General features: G+C 45.3%; 2 protein-coding genes across 2 annotated transcripts in view; both read right to left on the minus strand.

Annotated features, from left to right (window-relative positions):
- Nucleotides 1-351: 351 nt before the first annotated feature.
- On the minus strand, nt 352-8529 carry LOC123769173 (N-acetylgalactosamine-6-sulfatase). Its single transcript, XM_045760170.2, has 13 exons — nt 8388-8529; nt 7718-7841; nt 6995-7069; nt 6211-6313; nt 5272-5415; nt 4981-5168; nt 4724-4864; nt 4024-4139; nt 3493-3620; nt 3019-3121; nt 2741-2899; nt 2029-2109; nt 352-987 (listed from the first exon to the last, which is right to left on the minus strand). Exons 1-13 carry the CDS (start codon nt 8496-8498, stop codon nt 901-903), a joined length of 1560 nt encoding a protein of 519 aa, XP_045616126.1. The 5' UTR covers nt 8499-8529; the 3' UTR covers nt 352-900.
- A 1212-nt stretch (nt 8530-9741) lies between these two features.
- The window catches only part of LOC138355309 (pneumococcal serine-rich repeat protein-like), a 48635-nt gene continuing 41312 nt past the window's right edge, over nt 9742-17064 (minus strand). The window contains exon 10 of the mRNA XM_069310185.1: nt 9742-10741. Within this exon, the coding sequence (XP_069166286.1) occupies nt 9742-10741 (1000 nt within the window). The remainder of the gene's footprint in view (nt 10742-17064) is intronic.

The following is a 17064-nucleotide window of genomic DNA, read 5'->3' on the forward strand; positions in this document are numbered from 1 at the left end:
AGGGAGGACCTCGATAAATATAAGACGCTTCTTGTTCTTGATAATAAGAAACTAAAGCGTTTCCAAACAAAAAAAAAAGTTTCCAAAAGGACCTTTTGAAACCAAAACTCAAAAGGTCGTTGGGTCCTGTAGCACAGTGGTCTACGCCTTTGAGAAAAAAAAAATGTTGTGGGGATTTTATCTGTCATCCAGCACTAACCAACAATGAATGCATCTTTTCACTGGTATGTATGCATTATACTATCATCATACAGGAGGGAATACATGCACTAAACACTCATCATACAGATTTGAATGCGTGCATTATACGCTCATCGTACAGGCGAAAGGCAGTTTGAAGAAAACACGCGGTAGAGGTTCATATCATAATAACTGGTACATGATCATTATATAGTTGTACATTTAAGTGCAATTATAACAATTATTATGTGTATTTAATTTATAGTTTAATAATAATTATTTATACTGACTATAATAACAAAGGGAAGTGTTACAATAAAAATAATTAAAATACATTAAAAGATCGTGTTAATGAGGTCACCAGATACAGGAGGTCGTGCTAGTAGAGTCACCAGCACCAGAAGGGGATGCTAGTAGAGTCACCAGCACCAGGAGGTTGTGCTAGTAGAGTCACCAGCACCAGGAGGTCATGCTAGTAGAGTCAATAGCACCAGGAGCTTGTGCTAGTAGAGTCAATTGGCCCAGGAGGACGTGCTAGTAGAGTCAACAGCACCAGGAGGTCGTGCTAATAGAGTCAACAGCACCAGGAGGTCGTGCTAATAGAGTCAACAGCACCAGGAGGTCGTGATAGTAGAGTCAACAGCACCAGGAGGTCGTGCTAGTAGAGTCACCAGCGCCAGGAGGTCGTGCTAGTAGAGTCACCATCGCCAAGATCTCGTATTAATGAGGCCAGACACACAGGGTGGGGTCAGAGGGCGGAACTTCAAGACACCTACCAAGGGCTTCACATCCCGGAGGCGCCCAGTGCTGGAAAGCACGAATAACAAATAAACAAAAACAACAAATAAACAACAAATAAAATAAATAAAAAAAATAAAACAAATAAACAAAACAAATAAAACAAAACAAAGAAAATTAAGTAGTGATTAAACAAAAAAAATCATTAGTGACGAATACTGGGTGTTAATTTTTTTGTTTGCAATAGAAAGTTTAGAATATATGACTAAAGGAATCCTCAGAAGGCCTATACCGGTCTATACGACGGAGCTCCTATAGTTGATGGTGGTGTTTTCTCACCATCACGGAGCCTAGGCCATATACTCACCATCACGTCATCTGCACCGTATCATAACAGTACCTCCTACCCTACTCATCATCACAGCACCCCCCCCCACACCATACTCACCATCACCCCCACCATACACCCTCCCCCCTACACTCTACTCACCATCACACCCCCCCACCATACACCCTCCCCCCACACCATACTCACCATCACCCACCCCCCACCATACACCCCCCACACCATACTCACCATCTCCCCCCCCCACCATACACCCCCCACACCATACTCACCATCACCCCCCCACCATACACCCTCCCCCCCGCACCATACTCACCATCACCCCCCCACCATACACCCTCCCCCCTACACTCTACTCACCATCACCCCCACCATACACCCTCCACACCATACTCACCATCACCCCCCCCACCATACACCCTCCCCCCCGCACCATACTCACCATCACCCCCCACCATACACCCTCCCCCCTACACTCTACTCACCATCACACCCCCCCACCATACACCCTCCCCCCCACACCATACTCACCATCACTCCCCACCATACATCCTCCCGCCCGCACCATACTCACCATCACCCCCCCCACATACACCCTCCCCCCTACACTATACTCACCATCACCCCCCACCATACTCACCACCCCCCCCCGCACCATACACACCATCACTCCCCCGCACCATACACACTATCACTCCCCCGCACCATACTCACCATCACCCCCCTACACCATACTCACCATCACCCCCATACACTATACTCACCATCACAGCGGGATCACACCAGTTCAGCTGCGGCTCCCCAGGAACCAGCTCCGTCAGGTGTTCCGACACAACCTCCAGCAGCTGTGTGGGAGAGACGTAAACAAAAATGTAAATGTAAACAATACTGTAAATGCAAACAAAAATCCAAATGTAAACAAAAATGTAAATGTAAACAATACTGTAAATGCAAACAAAAATCCAAATGTAAACAAAAATGTAAATGTAAACAATACTGTAAATGTAAACAAAAATCCAAATGTAAACAAAAATCCAAATGTAAACAAAAATGTAAATATAAATAATACAGTAACTGCAGCTGTATCACCTGTATGAATTGGACAGTTGCGAGATTAGCTCGGCTATGGTAATTTACCAAGGAGAAAGAAAAGTGTATTTTAACGTCCAATCGTGAAGAAAAAGTGTATTTTAACGTCCAATCGTGAAGAAAAAGTGTATTTTAACGTCCAATCGTGAAGAAAAAGTGTATTTTAACGTCCAATCGTGAAGAAAAAATGTATATTAACGTCCAATCGTGAAGAAAAAGTGTATATTAACGTCCAATCGAAAAGAAAAAGTGTATATACAGTCCAATCGTGAAGAGAAATTGTATATTAACGTCTCCAAGTGAAGAAAAAAGTATATTAAAGTCCCACAATGAAGAAAAAAAGGGAACATTAACAGTCGACGGTGAAAAAGATGGAAGGAGACCCACCACAGGGACTTGCTTCTTGTACACAGAGCTGCCGGAGGGTATGGGGTAGCGCTCAGCGGGGTCCACTTCGATGTTGAAGAGAACGGGCTGGTCGCTGTGGTCCGTGGGTATCGGGGTGGTCACGTTCTCCACCTCAGCCCCCGGGCAGAAGTTGATACCCTGAAAGGATCGGCAAATATCGAAGCGCTACAGCGGGATCGAACTCTGTAGTGACTGGTCTCAAGTCAGGTATGGAGCCAAGCAATCAAAGGACAGGTGTGGGGAGGGGGGACACTAACCACGCTGAGCTCTTCGGGGGGCGTGCTGAAGGTCCAGAGATGCAGCTTGTACGCCCCCTGCCTGACGGCCATTAGCCGGTCCCCGCGGTACAGGAAAACGGGCCTGAAACGTAGTCAAGTTAGAGGTTAATTCATATCTGTTGCAGCAAACACGTTGTGTTCAAAGACCAACACGTTCTACTGTGTGAAAGACCTTTTGGTCGCTATATATATGTACAATCATTTTGGAGAATGGATTGTATTAGAGAAGTCACAACACAATCACTCACACCCGCACTGAAGAGGCGTTTACAGACACAAACACAGGCCTGCTCCTAGACATTCAGGCACTCGAAGACATGCTAAAGAAGACAAAATGCTGTGTGCCCGGCACTTCGTCTGTGCTGGCTACACTGACAAAGCCAGCACCGAGGAAACAGACACACACAGACGTTGAGACAAGGTGTCAGACACATGCAAGGTGGACAGACTCGCCTCAACACCAGGTGGTCAGGATAAAGAAGAGAGTTGGTGAGGGGAAGACCATCTAGATGACGGTCGCCCGGCGGCGTGACTCCCGCCAACTCCAGGACGGTGGTGAAGAGGTCCATCTGCGTCCACACCTGGCGGTCCAACATCATCAAATCACGTAACACGTATCTATGAGGAACGATGAGTTACAATAGGCTGAAGATACGATGAACCAAACCACACATCAGAAGTTGAGGAGACGATGAGGTTTCGGTCCGTCCTGGACCGTTAGCAAGTCGTATGTGACTTGCTAATGGTCCAGAATGGACCGAAACGTCGTTGTTTCTCCATCTTCTGGTGTGTGTGTGTGTGTTTTGGTCGTCTTATCTATGAGAATATATTGAAGCCCTATATCATGGTCTTCTGATTCCACTGTACAAATATTTGTTAATTCGAAACTAATGAGGCTAGGGCACCCTAGGGCACCTCTGGAACTTAGGGCACCTTAGGGTACCTCTGGAACTTAGGGCACCTTAGGGCACCTCTGGAACTTACCTGGTGGGAGACGGCGCCTGGGGTCAACACCCCTGGCCACCAGAATATGCCCGGGGCTCGCATTCCCCCCTCGAAGGTCGTCTGCTTCCCACAGAGAAAGGGTCCGTTGCTGCCTCCTGAAGAAGGTGAGGAAGAATCAGACGCACGCACGCACGCACGCACGCACGCACGCACGCACGCACACACACACACACACACACACACACACACACACACACACACACACACACACACACACACACACACACGAACTAGAGGAAGTGCAGCTACGCGTAACAAGGTTCATTTCATAGAGCACACACCTCAAGTGCCTGGTTCACGAAGCTGTTACTCACTACACCATAGCTCAGGAGGAGCAGATGAGACATGATAACTACATAGCAGATTTTAAGAATGATCTACAAAAGAATCACCGTTCAAAATGAGACATAGTGGAACGAAGGAACATTAATGTGAATTGATAACACAGACAAAATACCGTGAGAAGGAACTCATTTTATTTTATCAAAATCGTTGTCAAAGAAACTAGATGAATTAGAAATTATCATTTCCCGATGGGGCTTAGGAGCTTAAACTCGACTCTGAAACCACACTTAATTGAGTACTTATGAGTACAGAAGACAAGCACACAGGAAGATGAAATGATAATCTATAAGAAGATATTTAAGACACTTCAAACTAATGCCTTGATTGATCTGACCATCTTGCTTGCTGACGAGAGCAGCGCCGTTGTCGGAGGTGAAGACGACCAGGGTGTTGTTGTGGACCCCGGAGCGTCTCAAGGCGTCCAGAAGGGCCCCTACACCGGCGTCCAGCTCCCTCACGGCGTCCCCGTAGTGACCTGAAACAGCAACAGGAGGCAGCTAAGCCCCTGGAAGAGTAGCATCAGAGGGAGGAATGTCTGTTGCATACCAGCTTTAAATAAGACAAGATCAGGAGACACCCCAGAGCTCTGACCTCTCCTGCTGGTGCCGTGGAACTTGTCAGAGGCGTACTCGGGGGCGTGGGTGGCGTCAGGCGCCCATAGTAGGAAGAACGGCCCCTGGGGCGCTTGGCGCTCAATGAAGCCTACAGCTTCCTCGGTGAAGAGCTGCGTCATGTTGGATACTGCAGCGCTTTTGTCGATAGGGAAGTCCTCGAAGTACCTGTGGTGAGAGGCAGTATAGTGAGACACCGTGGTGAGAGGCAGTATAGTGAAAGACACTGTATTTAGACCCAGTATAGTGAATGCAGGATACCAGGACTCGCCTGCCAATCATCGAAGCATTTCGGAAGACCGGAATGTTTGGGGTCGTGACGTCATCGTAGGGCCCTAAGTGACAGTTGGTTGATCCGTAGAAGAAGTCGAACCCTCGCTTTAGGGGTAGGTAGGGTGACCGGTGCCCCAGGTGCCTTGTGGGAAAGAGGGGAATACGCTGATATACATTTGAAGTTCGTGTATATAGATATTCGTGTGTTTGGACTATATGAGGTCACACTACATTCAGTCCACAATACTTATGTAGTTGTCCTACATAATATGCCGTTGCCATACACAGTTATGGGATATACAATCACAGTATGCACACTCACACTACGTACACACACACACACACACACACACAAATACACTTAGGTTCCCTTGTGTCACCATCCATAGTAACACAGCCCTCATGTATGAGTATAAATACACTGCAACACATGTCTGGAATACACCACACACACACACACACACACACACACACACACACACACACACACACACACACACACACACACACACACACACACACACACACACACACAGGGGTCTCGTAGCCTGGTGGATAGCGCGCAGGATTCGTAATTCTGTGGCGCGGGTTCGATTCCCGCACGAGGCAGAAACAAATGGGCAAAGTTTCTCTCACCCTGAATGCCCCTGTTACCTAGCAGTAAATAGGTACCTGGGAGTTAGTCAGCTGTCACGGGCTGCTTCCTGGGGTGTGTGTGTGTGTGTGTGTGGTGTGGAAAAAAAAAAGTAGTTAGTAAACAGTTGATTGACAGTTGAGAGGCGGGCCGAAAGAGCAGAGCTCAACCCCCGTAAAAACACAACTAGTAAACACACACACACACACACACACACACACACACACACACACACACACACACACACACACACACACACACACACAACAACAACAACAACAACAAATGTTGCCATATTCTCACCATTTACCAATGATGCCTGAAGTGTAACCCTGTGGCCGCAGGAGCTCCGGAAGGAGGATCTCGCTGGAGGAGATCCCACCCACTATCTCCTGCGGGGTGTAGGCTGCGAGGGGAGGGGGGGGACACACAAGGTATAGTGTTAGAGTACTGGCAGAGAGGAGGTCGTCTGAGGCAGTGTGGGGCTTGGGTACTAGTGAAAGAGAGGGTCGTCTGAGGCAGTGTGGGGCTTGGGTACTAGTGAAAGAGAGGGTCGTCTGAGCCAGTGTGGGGCTTGGGTACTAGTGAAAGAGAGGGTCGTCTGAGCCAGTGTGGGGCTTGGGTACTAGTGAAAGAGAGGGTCGTCTGAGCCAGTGTGGGGCTTGGGTACTAGTGAAAGAGAGGGTCGTCTGAGCCAGTGTGGGGCCTGGGTACTAGTGAAAGAGAGGGTCGTCTGAGCCAGTGTGGGGCTTGGGTACTAGTGAAAGAGAGGGTCGTCTGAGCCAGTGTGGGGCTTGGGTACTAGTGAAAGAGAGGGTCGTCTGAAGCAGTGTGGGGCTTGGGTACTAGTAAAGATGGAGGGGTCGTCTGAGACAGTGTAGGTCCTGGGTACTAATCAGTGATGGGGGGTCGTTTAAAGCAGTGCACAGTACCATATCTACCCCACAGAGGTAGATATGTACTTCATCAGCTTTTCACACAACTATGTTACTGATAATTGTTAAATTGACACATTTTTAACTAAATATGATTGCTATACACAGTCAAAAACTCATCATCAATGATAATATACGAAGAGAGAACTCACCATTCATCCCGTGCGTGTTGTTAGAGTAGAAGCCATTCCTGATGGGTAGTCTGCCAGTCAGAAGAGCTGCTCGGGCTGTGGGTACAGGTACAGGGAGGTACTTGACCTGTACCTGGATTAGTCTCAGGTACAGGTAATTAAGGGACTAAATGCAGGATTTAGTCCTTCATTACGTTCAGGAATGAAGTATACTCGCTGGTTGAGCATTAAGGTATTGTGGTGGTCTTAATAACCCTCCAGAGGTTGATAGGCCTTGACACCCCTACCCTCTGTCCTATCACTAAACTAAAATCAAAATCATTTAGGTCACCCCCTGAAGGTGATATTTGAAGGTCACACCTCAAGATCACTCCTGAAATAACACATCTTAAGGTCACACTCAAGATCACACTTAAAGGTCACTCTCCCACCTGAAGATCAAATTTGAAGGTAGCACTGAAATTTACTCGAAGGTCACACATCACAGCGACCTTTCAGGCGCTGGTCCTCACAAACTGTACAAGGTTCCTAACTACACATCAGCCACCAAACACATTCCTCTTCATTAATGACGTTGTTCTCAAAATAAATCCAATCCTTGACTCTTTATGAGCCGTGTAAAGGGCGAGTAACGCCTCATAGGGGCTGTACTCACAGTGGGAGTTACTCACATGAGAAGCCACGCTGTGCCTCACTCACACGGGGGGGGGGGGGTGAGAATTAGCCACACTGTGCATTACTCACTCGGGGAGCAGAGGGGCGCTGCCGTATACATGGATGTCACAGTGAGTCCCTCTCTGCCCATTTGGTCGATGTTGGGAGTCTCCCTGCTCGGCTCGCCATTGGCTCCCAGGTCACCCCAGCCCATCTGCAGCGAGAGAGGATCACTCAGGGCTGGTGCACAGCTTTCCAGGACCACGGAGACTATACATTATTTATATATATATATATATATATATATATATATATATATATATATATATATATATATATATAGTGAGTAGTCTTATGGGAACCTCGGTATCACCACAATTACTCTCCTAGTGATCTCGAGTACACTATTTTGTTAATTAATATTTATATTCATATTTTAAACAATCGTGTCGGAACGACAACTCAATAAAATACAAACGTACGTATAAATAATTAGTAATTAAACTTATCTTAACCATATTAAGCTACATATGCTCCCCAGCTTGGTGCCTTCTTTCGATTATTACTTACTTAATTAACCATATTAATAATACAAGAGTTTATGCTGAAAACTCATTTTCTCTCAAGATCATAGAAAATGATCCAAACACTCTTTTTTTAAAGGATAAACTAAACTGCAGAAAAAAATACATTATATATATTTTTTCGGGGGTGGAAAACTGTATGGGGCTAAACATGCATCACAACAAGATGTACTCACATCATCCATAAGCATTATGATGACATTAGGAGGCTGGGAAGCCGCCGGGGCCAGCACCACCAGCACCAACCCGACCGTCTTAAGAAAGCCACGCACTCCGTCCGCGGCCATGTCTTCTCACACAACTGCCGCCGCCACAGCGGTGACTGCCCGATAAGCTCCGGGGGAGATATGATGAACTCAAGTGCCTCTCGCTGAGAGATAAGACGGGGGAGGTCAATAAATTCGGTTTACCTACGAGAATTTGATTGATTTTCCGCCCTAATTGCTAAGGGGAAGGGAGTAGGCTGATAAAAAGTTTATTGATAACGGCGACGCCCACATACCGTTATTGACCGAAATAATAGAAGTAAATAAATGATTGATTATACACCCAAGTAGCGGCCGTATGTATTGTATGTTTACAGTGTAATATTATCGTTGTAAATAGTTTAACGGCTCGTGATTAGTGACTTACAATTTGTAAACGAATATTAATGTATATTTATAAATTGTACACACGCACGTGTGTGTGTGTGTGTGTGTGTGTGTGTGTGTGTGTGTGTGTGTGTGTGTGTGTGTGTGTGTGTGTGTGTGTGTGTGTGTGGACAATGTTTTACATATTTTAAGGCACTAATCACTAGCAGTTAAATTAGTTCATTAGTTAGGTCGACCAGGATTCATCAAGAATTTACACAAAAATTTACAAAAAAATTGATGAAAATTTACACAAAAATTTACACACAATTTACGAATTTACGAAACCTGTACATCTTCCAACAAACACGGCGACTGTGTTTACATTGAACCAACACTTTACGAACTTCCAAACGGCATAACCGAAGGGTATTATGATTGTAAACTACCTCGAGTCTTGTACAATACATGATAAGTGTAAACCCAAGCTGGCACGAGAAAGATCTACAGGTTTCGTATCTGGTGGTGCTGGCCGGATATATACGTCAACGGGCCTCCGGCATCAACACGTGGATCGGCCCGGCAGTCCGGCTACCTGTTTTTTTTTTTTTAGTTTATTTTTGTACGTAATGGACCAATCCGTTAAAAAAGTGACGTATTAGTCCAACTTCAAGCGCCGTAATATAGACGTTCGCTAGGCATCGATAGGTTAAGTGGGTTGGTTGGGTTCGTTCGTGTCTAGCTAGTTTAAAACAAAACCAAAAAAATTGTATTTTTTTTTTGTTTAATGTTGGACCAAACGGTTGGATTTTTTTGAAGTTTCTGGTCGGGGAAAATAATATATAATTTTTTGTTTACTTTTTCTGGTTTAAAGAATTGTATTTGTTAGGAGGCTTTAGCACAGTGGTCTACGTTCGCATGGTGAAGGCTAGTATTACGGAGCTTTAATACTAATACGTCATTTTTTTAACGGTTTGGTCGATTCCGAAAAAAAAAATCGGAAACGGCATATTAGATGAACACTTGTTATAGCAAGTTGACAGGTGTGTAAACGGAGAACATTTTCTATAGCAAGTTGGCAGGTGTCTAAACGGAGAACATATTCTATAGCAAGTTGGCAGGTGTCTAAACGGAGAACATTTGCTATAGCAAGTTGGCAGGTGTCTAAACGGAGAACATTTGCTATAGCAAGTTGGCAGGTGTCTAAACGGAGAACATTTGCTATAGCAAGTTGGCAGGTGTCTAAACGGAGAACATTTGCTATAGCAAGTTGGCAGGTGTCTAAACGGAGAACATATTCTATAGCAAGTTGGCAGGTGTCTAAACGGAGAACATTTGCTATAGCAAGTTGACAGGTGTCTAAACGGAGAACATTTGCTATAGCAAGTTGGCAGGTGTCTAAACGGAGAACATTTGCTATAGCAAGTTGGCAGGTGTCTAAACGGAGAACATATTCTATAGCAAGTTGGCAGGTGTCTAAACGGAGAACATTTGCTATAGCAAGTTGACAGGTGTCTAAACGGAGAACATTTGCTATAGCAAGTTGGCAGGTGTCTAAACGGAGAACATTTGCTATAGCAAGTTGGCAGGTGTCTAAACGGAGAACATTTGCTATAGCAAGTTGACAGGTGTCTAAACGGAGAACATTTGCTATAGCAAGTTGGCAGGTGTCTAAACGGAGAACATTTGCTATAGCAAGTTGGCAGGTGTCTAAACGGAGAACATTTGCTATAGCAAGTTGACAGGTGTCTAAACGGAGAACATTTGCTATAGCAAGTTGGCAGGTGTCTAAACGGAGAACATTTGCTATAGCAAGTTGGCAGGTGTCTAAACGGAGAACATTTGCTATAGCAAGTTGGCAGGTGTCTAAACGGAGAACATATTCTATAGCAAGTTGGCAGGTGTCTAAACGGAGGACATTTTCTATAGAACACTTGTTATAGCAAGTTGGCAGGTGTCTAAACGGAGAACACTTGCTATAGAACACTTGTTATAGCAAGTTGGCAGGTGTCTAAACGGAGAACATATTCTATAGCAAGTTGACAGGTGTCTAAACGGAGAACATTTGCTATAGAACACTTGTTATAGCAAGTTGACAGGTGTCTAAACGCCACGATGCCAGATGCTTCACATAAGCCCGTGTAGCCTTACCTCGGGCCAGAGAGACTATATATATATATATATTGACTTGGTAGCTGAGGTCCCGCGGGGCCTTGTCGACGTGGGAGGAAAGATGCACCCCGGTACCTGGTCCTAAACCCCCTCCCCCTGGGTCCTAATCCCCCCCCCCAGGGGGGCATAAACCCCCTTCCCAGGGGGTCCTAATTTCAGTGATCACTGAGATCGCTTCTAATGAGGAGAAAGTGATTAGCTAGTACAACTGTATGATAGTACGACTATCTTGGAAGGGATATGAGGACAAGGAGCTGGGGAATGAGGACAAGGAGCTGGGATATGAGGATAAGGAGCTGGGGTATGAGGATAAGGAGCTGGGATATGAGGACAAGGAGCTGGGGTATGAGGATAAGGAGCTGGGGTATGAGGATAAGGAGCTGGGGTATGAGGATAAGGAGCTGGGGTATGAGGACAAGGAGCTGGGATATGAGGATAAGGAGCTGGGGTATGAGGACAAAGAACTGGGGTATGAGGATAAGGAGCTGGGTATGAGGACAAGGAGATGGGGTATGAGGACAAGGAGCTGGGGTATGAGGATAAGGAGCTAGGATGTGAGGACAAGGAGCTGGGGTATGAGGACAAGGAGCTGGGGTATGAGGACAAGGAGCTGGGGTATGAGGACAAGGAGCTGGTATATGAGGATAAGGAGCTGGGATATGAGGGCAAGGAGCTGGGGTATGAGGACAAGGAGCTGGGATATGACGACAGAGAAGCTGGGATATGAGGACAAGGAGCTGGAATATGAGGACAAGGAGCTGGGATATGAGGACAAGGAGCTGGAATATGAGGACAAGGAGCTGGGATATGAAGACAAGGAGCTGGGGTATGAGGACAAGGAGCTGGGATATGAGGACAGAGAAGCTGGGATATGAGGACAAGGAGCTGGGATATGAGGACAGAGAAGCTGGGATATGAGGACAAGGAGCTGGGATATGAGGACAGAGAAGCTGGGATATGAGGACAAGGAGCTGGGATATGAAGACAAGGAGCTGGGATATGAGGACAAGGAGCTGGGATATGAAGACAAGGAGCTGGGATATGAGGACAAGGAGCTGGGATATGAGGACAAGGAGCTGGGATATGAGGACAAGGAGCTGGGATATGAGGACAAGGAGCTGGGATATGAGGACAAGGAGCTGGGATATGAGGACAAGGAGCTGGGATATGAAGACAAGGAGCTGGGATATGAGGACAAGGAGCTGGGATATGAGGACAAGGAGCTGGGATATGAGGACAAGGAGCTGGGATATGAAGACAAGGAGCTGGGATATGAGGACAAGGAGCACACACATCCCCAGGAAGCAGCCCGTAGCAGCTGTCCAACTCCCAGGGACCTGTTTACAGCTAGGTGAACAGGTGCATCAGGGTTGAAAGAAACTGTGTCCATTTGTTTCCGCCTCCCCCGGGAATCGAACCCGGGCCATTAGAACGATACAAGGTGACACAGAGTTCACGTACCGAGCGACATACACAGTCACACAATATGAGACCAGGTGACACAGGGTGACACAGGAATATGATGACACGGAACATGACCCTCACTCATCACCATCATCATCAACAGCTTCACTATCACTTCTATCGCCCAGGTTCACTATCGCCACCTCACCTTCAATCACTCACCTTAAAGCCTCACTTCCCTCCACAAATGAAATATTTGCTCGTTTTCCGCATTTTGCTGAACTTGTATTTCGCGTGTAAAGAAACGAGTTAAGGCGAGTGAGTACTTGTCCGTCAGAAGCGAGAGGACGGGTAGTTTACTGCAGGTCGGGGCTCGATCCCCAATGGTCCAAGTGGTGGAGCATCGTTCTTTCCGCTTTGTCCGATCCGTAATTCTTATGTTATCCTCTTTGTCTCTCTCCCAAGTGTCATATTGGCGTAGCCATGTCACGCCTGACACATTATGTCACGCCTGACACATTATGTCACGCCTGACACATTATGTCACGCCTGACACATTATGTCACGCCTGACACCTTCTGTCACGCCTGACACATTATGTCACGCCTGACACCTTATGTCACGCCTGACACCTTATGTCACGCCTGACACCTTATGTCACGCCTGACACCTTCTGTCACGCCTGACACCTTCTGTCACGCCTGACACCTTATGTCACGCCTGACACCTTATGTCACGCCTGACACCTTATGTGACGCCTGACACATTATGTCACGCCTGACACCTTATGTCACGCCTGACACCTTATGTCACGCCTGACACCTTATGTCACGCCTGACACCTTATGTCACGCCTGACACCTTCTGTCACGCCTGACACCTTCTGTCACGACTGACACCTTATGTCACGCCTGACACCTTATGTCACGCCTGACACCTTATGTGACGCCTGACACATTATGTCACGCCTGACACATTATGTCACGCCTGACACCTTCTGTCACGCCTGACACGCCTGCGGACGGCGCGGGGTACACATTAGCGTGATAGGAAGCGATCATCTGAGCAGTAGTGACTTTGCTGTCACTGTTCTTTAGCGGTCTGTCAGTCACTCTACGCGACTCTGAGGACATGACAGTGGATCAATACTGGTTCTTGGGAGGTGTGTGTGTGTCTTCTCCGTACTCCGGACCGCAACGGTCTCCATAGGACCGCAACGGTCTCCATAGGACCGCAACGGTCTCCATAGGACCGCAACGGTCTCCATAGGACCGCAACGGTCTCCATAGGACCGCAACGGTCTCCTTAGGACCGCAACGGTCTCCATAGGACCGCAACGGTCTCCATAGGACCGCAACGGTCTCCATAGGACTGCACTTGGTCTCCATAGGACCGCAATTGGTCTCCATAGGACCGCAACGGTCTCCATAGGACCGCAACGGTCTCCATAGGACCGCACTTGGTCTCCATAGGACCGCAATTGGTCTCCATAGGACCGCAACGGTCTCCATAGGACCGCAACGGTCTCCATAGGACCGCACTTGGTCTCCATAGGACCGCAATTGGTCTCCATAGGACCGCACTTGGTCTCCATAGGACCGCAATTGGTCTCCATAGGACCGCAACGGTCTCCATAGGACCGCAACGGTCTCCATAGGACCGCAATTGGTCTCCATAGGACCGCAACGGTCTCCATAGGACCGCAACGGTCACGTCTTCTAGTGACGTGAAATTTAGTTCGAGTGGTCTGACCTCGTAGCTCATACCTTTCAACTCCGGGACTAGTTCACTGACATACCTCTTAGCTTTCTCGTAAACTTCGTCTTGTGCTTATGGACTAGATTTGGACTCTAGGTTGGAGCTGCATACTCCAGGAGTGGTCTGACATATGTGTTGTATAAGGTTCTAAATCATTCCTGTCACAAGTTTCTAAAGGCAATTGTTATGTTGGCCAAACACGCATATGCCGCTGATGATGTTGTTTGGATGTGGGCTTCAGGAGATTGGTCCGGTGTGATAATCAACCATTAGTCTTTTTGTCTGCCTGATTCTTGCAGGAATTTTTATATACACAAATGGGAGTGTACATGTGTATAGCTGTGTGTGTGTGTGTGTGTGTGTGTGTGTGTGTGTGTGTGTGTGTGTGTGTGTGTGTGTGTGTGTGTGTGTATTCACCTAGTTGTGCTTGCGGGGGTTGGGCTCTGTTCTTTGGTCCCGCCTCTCAACTGTCAATCAACAGGTATACAGGTTCCTGAGCCTATTGGGCTCTATCATATCTACACTTGAAACTGTGTATGGAGACAGCCTCCACCACATCACTGTGTGTGTGTGTATGTGTGTGTGTGAACACACACATGCATATATGACAGTGTCAGACCACGGAGGATGAATTGAAACAGGAATTTCCTTAAGTACTTACGTATATTAATACATCTTCAGAAGGAACGAATACATGTGTATATATATATGTTCACGCGTGTATACATGTATGATCATGTGTATGTATGTATAGTCATGACACAGGATGAAAAATAACATCGCAAAGGATAACGAAGATGACTATTAAAATAACCCCAACAAAAAAGCCACCTTTAACTATCTCCATAAAAGCGTTGACGTTATCAATATAAATTTCTCCTGAATTTACCTGAGGCCACACACCATCTCTCTAGTGGCCTCGACGAGGACAGGAATGACCATAAATTAGAAATAACATTAAGCAGAAATATATGTATTAATGAAAGATGGGTTGTGGGGCCCCTAGACTTTTTTCAAAAATATTAAGAAAATAATATTAATATTAGTTTATTCTCCCCCACCCCCCCCCTCTTGCCCCAGAAAGTTTCAAAAGTTCCTTCAGGAGAGTATATAAATATAGGATATATATATATACCTATATAAATATAGGTAATATTTATATACCTAATAATATTATATATGTAATATTTTATATTACCTATATAAATATAGGTAATATATTTATATACCACAACATAGACACTCTGGTCTCTATGAGCCACAATGAGTAATTTCCATAAGTCGTTTGGACACTTTTCCCTTCACCTCATGCGCCTGTTCACCTTGCAGCAGAAAATTTTGATTCCTGAGACACAGTTAACTGGAATTAACCAGAACAAACAAATAGCCAACAGCTGTTGCGATAACTTTTGTTATTGTATTAGTTATCTTTTTTGTTATATATTTATTGATGAGACTTGGTGGATATATCTGATTGGATAATCCTCATGGATTGTGATCTATTGAAAATCTGAATGAAGTCTTTTTCCGTTCGATTAGCCTTTATCATTCCGTTTTCTTTCCATTTTCTATTAGTTTATAAGGCCACACTTGCACAAAAAAAAAACTCAACATGAAAAAAAATATGGAGCCAGATTCACGAAGCAGTTACGCAAGTACTTACGAACGTGTACATCTTTCCTCAGTATTTGATGGCTTTGGTTACGTTTATTAAACAGTTTAGAAGCATGAAAACTTGCCAATCAACTGTTGTTATTGTTATAAACAGCCTCCTGGTGCTTCGGAGCTCATTAACTGTTAACTCTAATTACTAATAATGGTAATCAAGTCATTACTTCTCTGTATCGTAAATCAACAGTCACGGAACTATGGTTATATACGCTATTTAACCTTTTTATCCTAAACCATTTATCAAACTATGAAATTAAACTTTCATATAAAACATAGAAATCTTTGAATCTTTACTCTGACGTAAAGTTATTGTGATTTCGATATTCATTTCGTTCAAGAATTTTGTTTATCTATTGCTTTTCCGAGGTCAATACTTTATATAGAATTTATAAGGAAATTAATAAATGCTAAATTGACTGATTTTTAGGTAGTTTAACATTGGCTCTATCTTTAGGGATAGGAGGAGGCCTGGTCGACGACCGGGCCGCGGGGACGCTAAGCCCCGGAAGCGCCTCAAGGTTAAGGACTGTAAATAGTCCTTAACTCTACAATTCTCTAATTATAATTTAAATTGATTATAAATTCTCTAAATTTATAATAAGGGAATCACTACAATACTCTATAATTCCCTTAATTCTTCAATAATAACGGAATCACTACAATACTCTATAATTCCCTTAATTCTTCAATAATAACGGAATCACTACAATACTCTATAATTCCCTTAATTCTTCAATATGCCCTGGAAACACAAACCGTAAATGTCTTTATTTTCCGCTTGTTACAACTTGTAATAAAGTTGTTACATCTTGGCTTAACGTGTTTATGACGTATTAGAACGTTGTTACAACGTGTTATATTGGTTGTTATAACTGGTTAGGAGGTGTTAAAACTTGTTCGAACGTTGTACCAACGTTGTAGTTTCGGTGTGTGTTTGGCGGGTGCTCCCCTACTTGGGTAATAAGTAATCATGTATCACTACTAGAAACTACTATAACAGCCACCCACTAACCCCCCAACAATATTTATGAATAAAAAACAATTTATACACATCTTGCACCCGCAAGATAACGTAAGCTTTTAAGGGTTGATAAATGTTAATCTTCTTATTTGAGGAGCTGTTCACTTGAGACAGTTAAGCAAGTCCCAGCTGTGTCTGGGTACAAGTGACAGGATGAACAACCCAGCGGGTTTTCTTCCTATTGGGGAGTGTTGTACATGCTGCTATGGCGGTATGTTCACTCACAAGATGAGTGGCGCTGCCCAATAAACTCGCC

This window comes from Procambarus clarkii, chromosome 66 (genome assembly GCF_040958095.1).
Source record: "Procambarus clarkii isolate CNS0578487 chromosome 66, FALCON_Pclarkii_2.0, whole genome shotgun sequence".
NCBI classification, from domain to species: Eukaryota; Metazoa; Arthropoda; class Malacostraca; order Decapoda; family Cambaridae; genus Procambarus; species Procambarus clarkii.

Bases quoted from the DNA above. Each gene is read 5' to 3' on its own strand.
- LOC123769173 (XM_045760170.2), bottom strand. From the start codon at position 8,498: ATGGCCGCGGACGGAGTGCGTGGCTTTCTTAAGACGGTCGGGTTGGTG. The intron at 5,169-5,271 runs GCGAGTCCTGGT...CTCTCACCACAG, and splicing joins AATGCTTCGATGATTGGCAG to GTACTTCGAGGACTTCCCTA. The intron at 3,621-4,023 runs GTAAGTTCCAGA...TTGGACCGCCAG, and splicing joins CAGGCGCCGTCTCCCACCAG to GTGTGGACGCAGATGGACCT.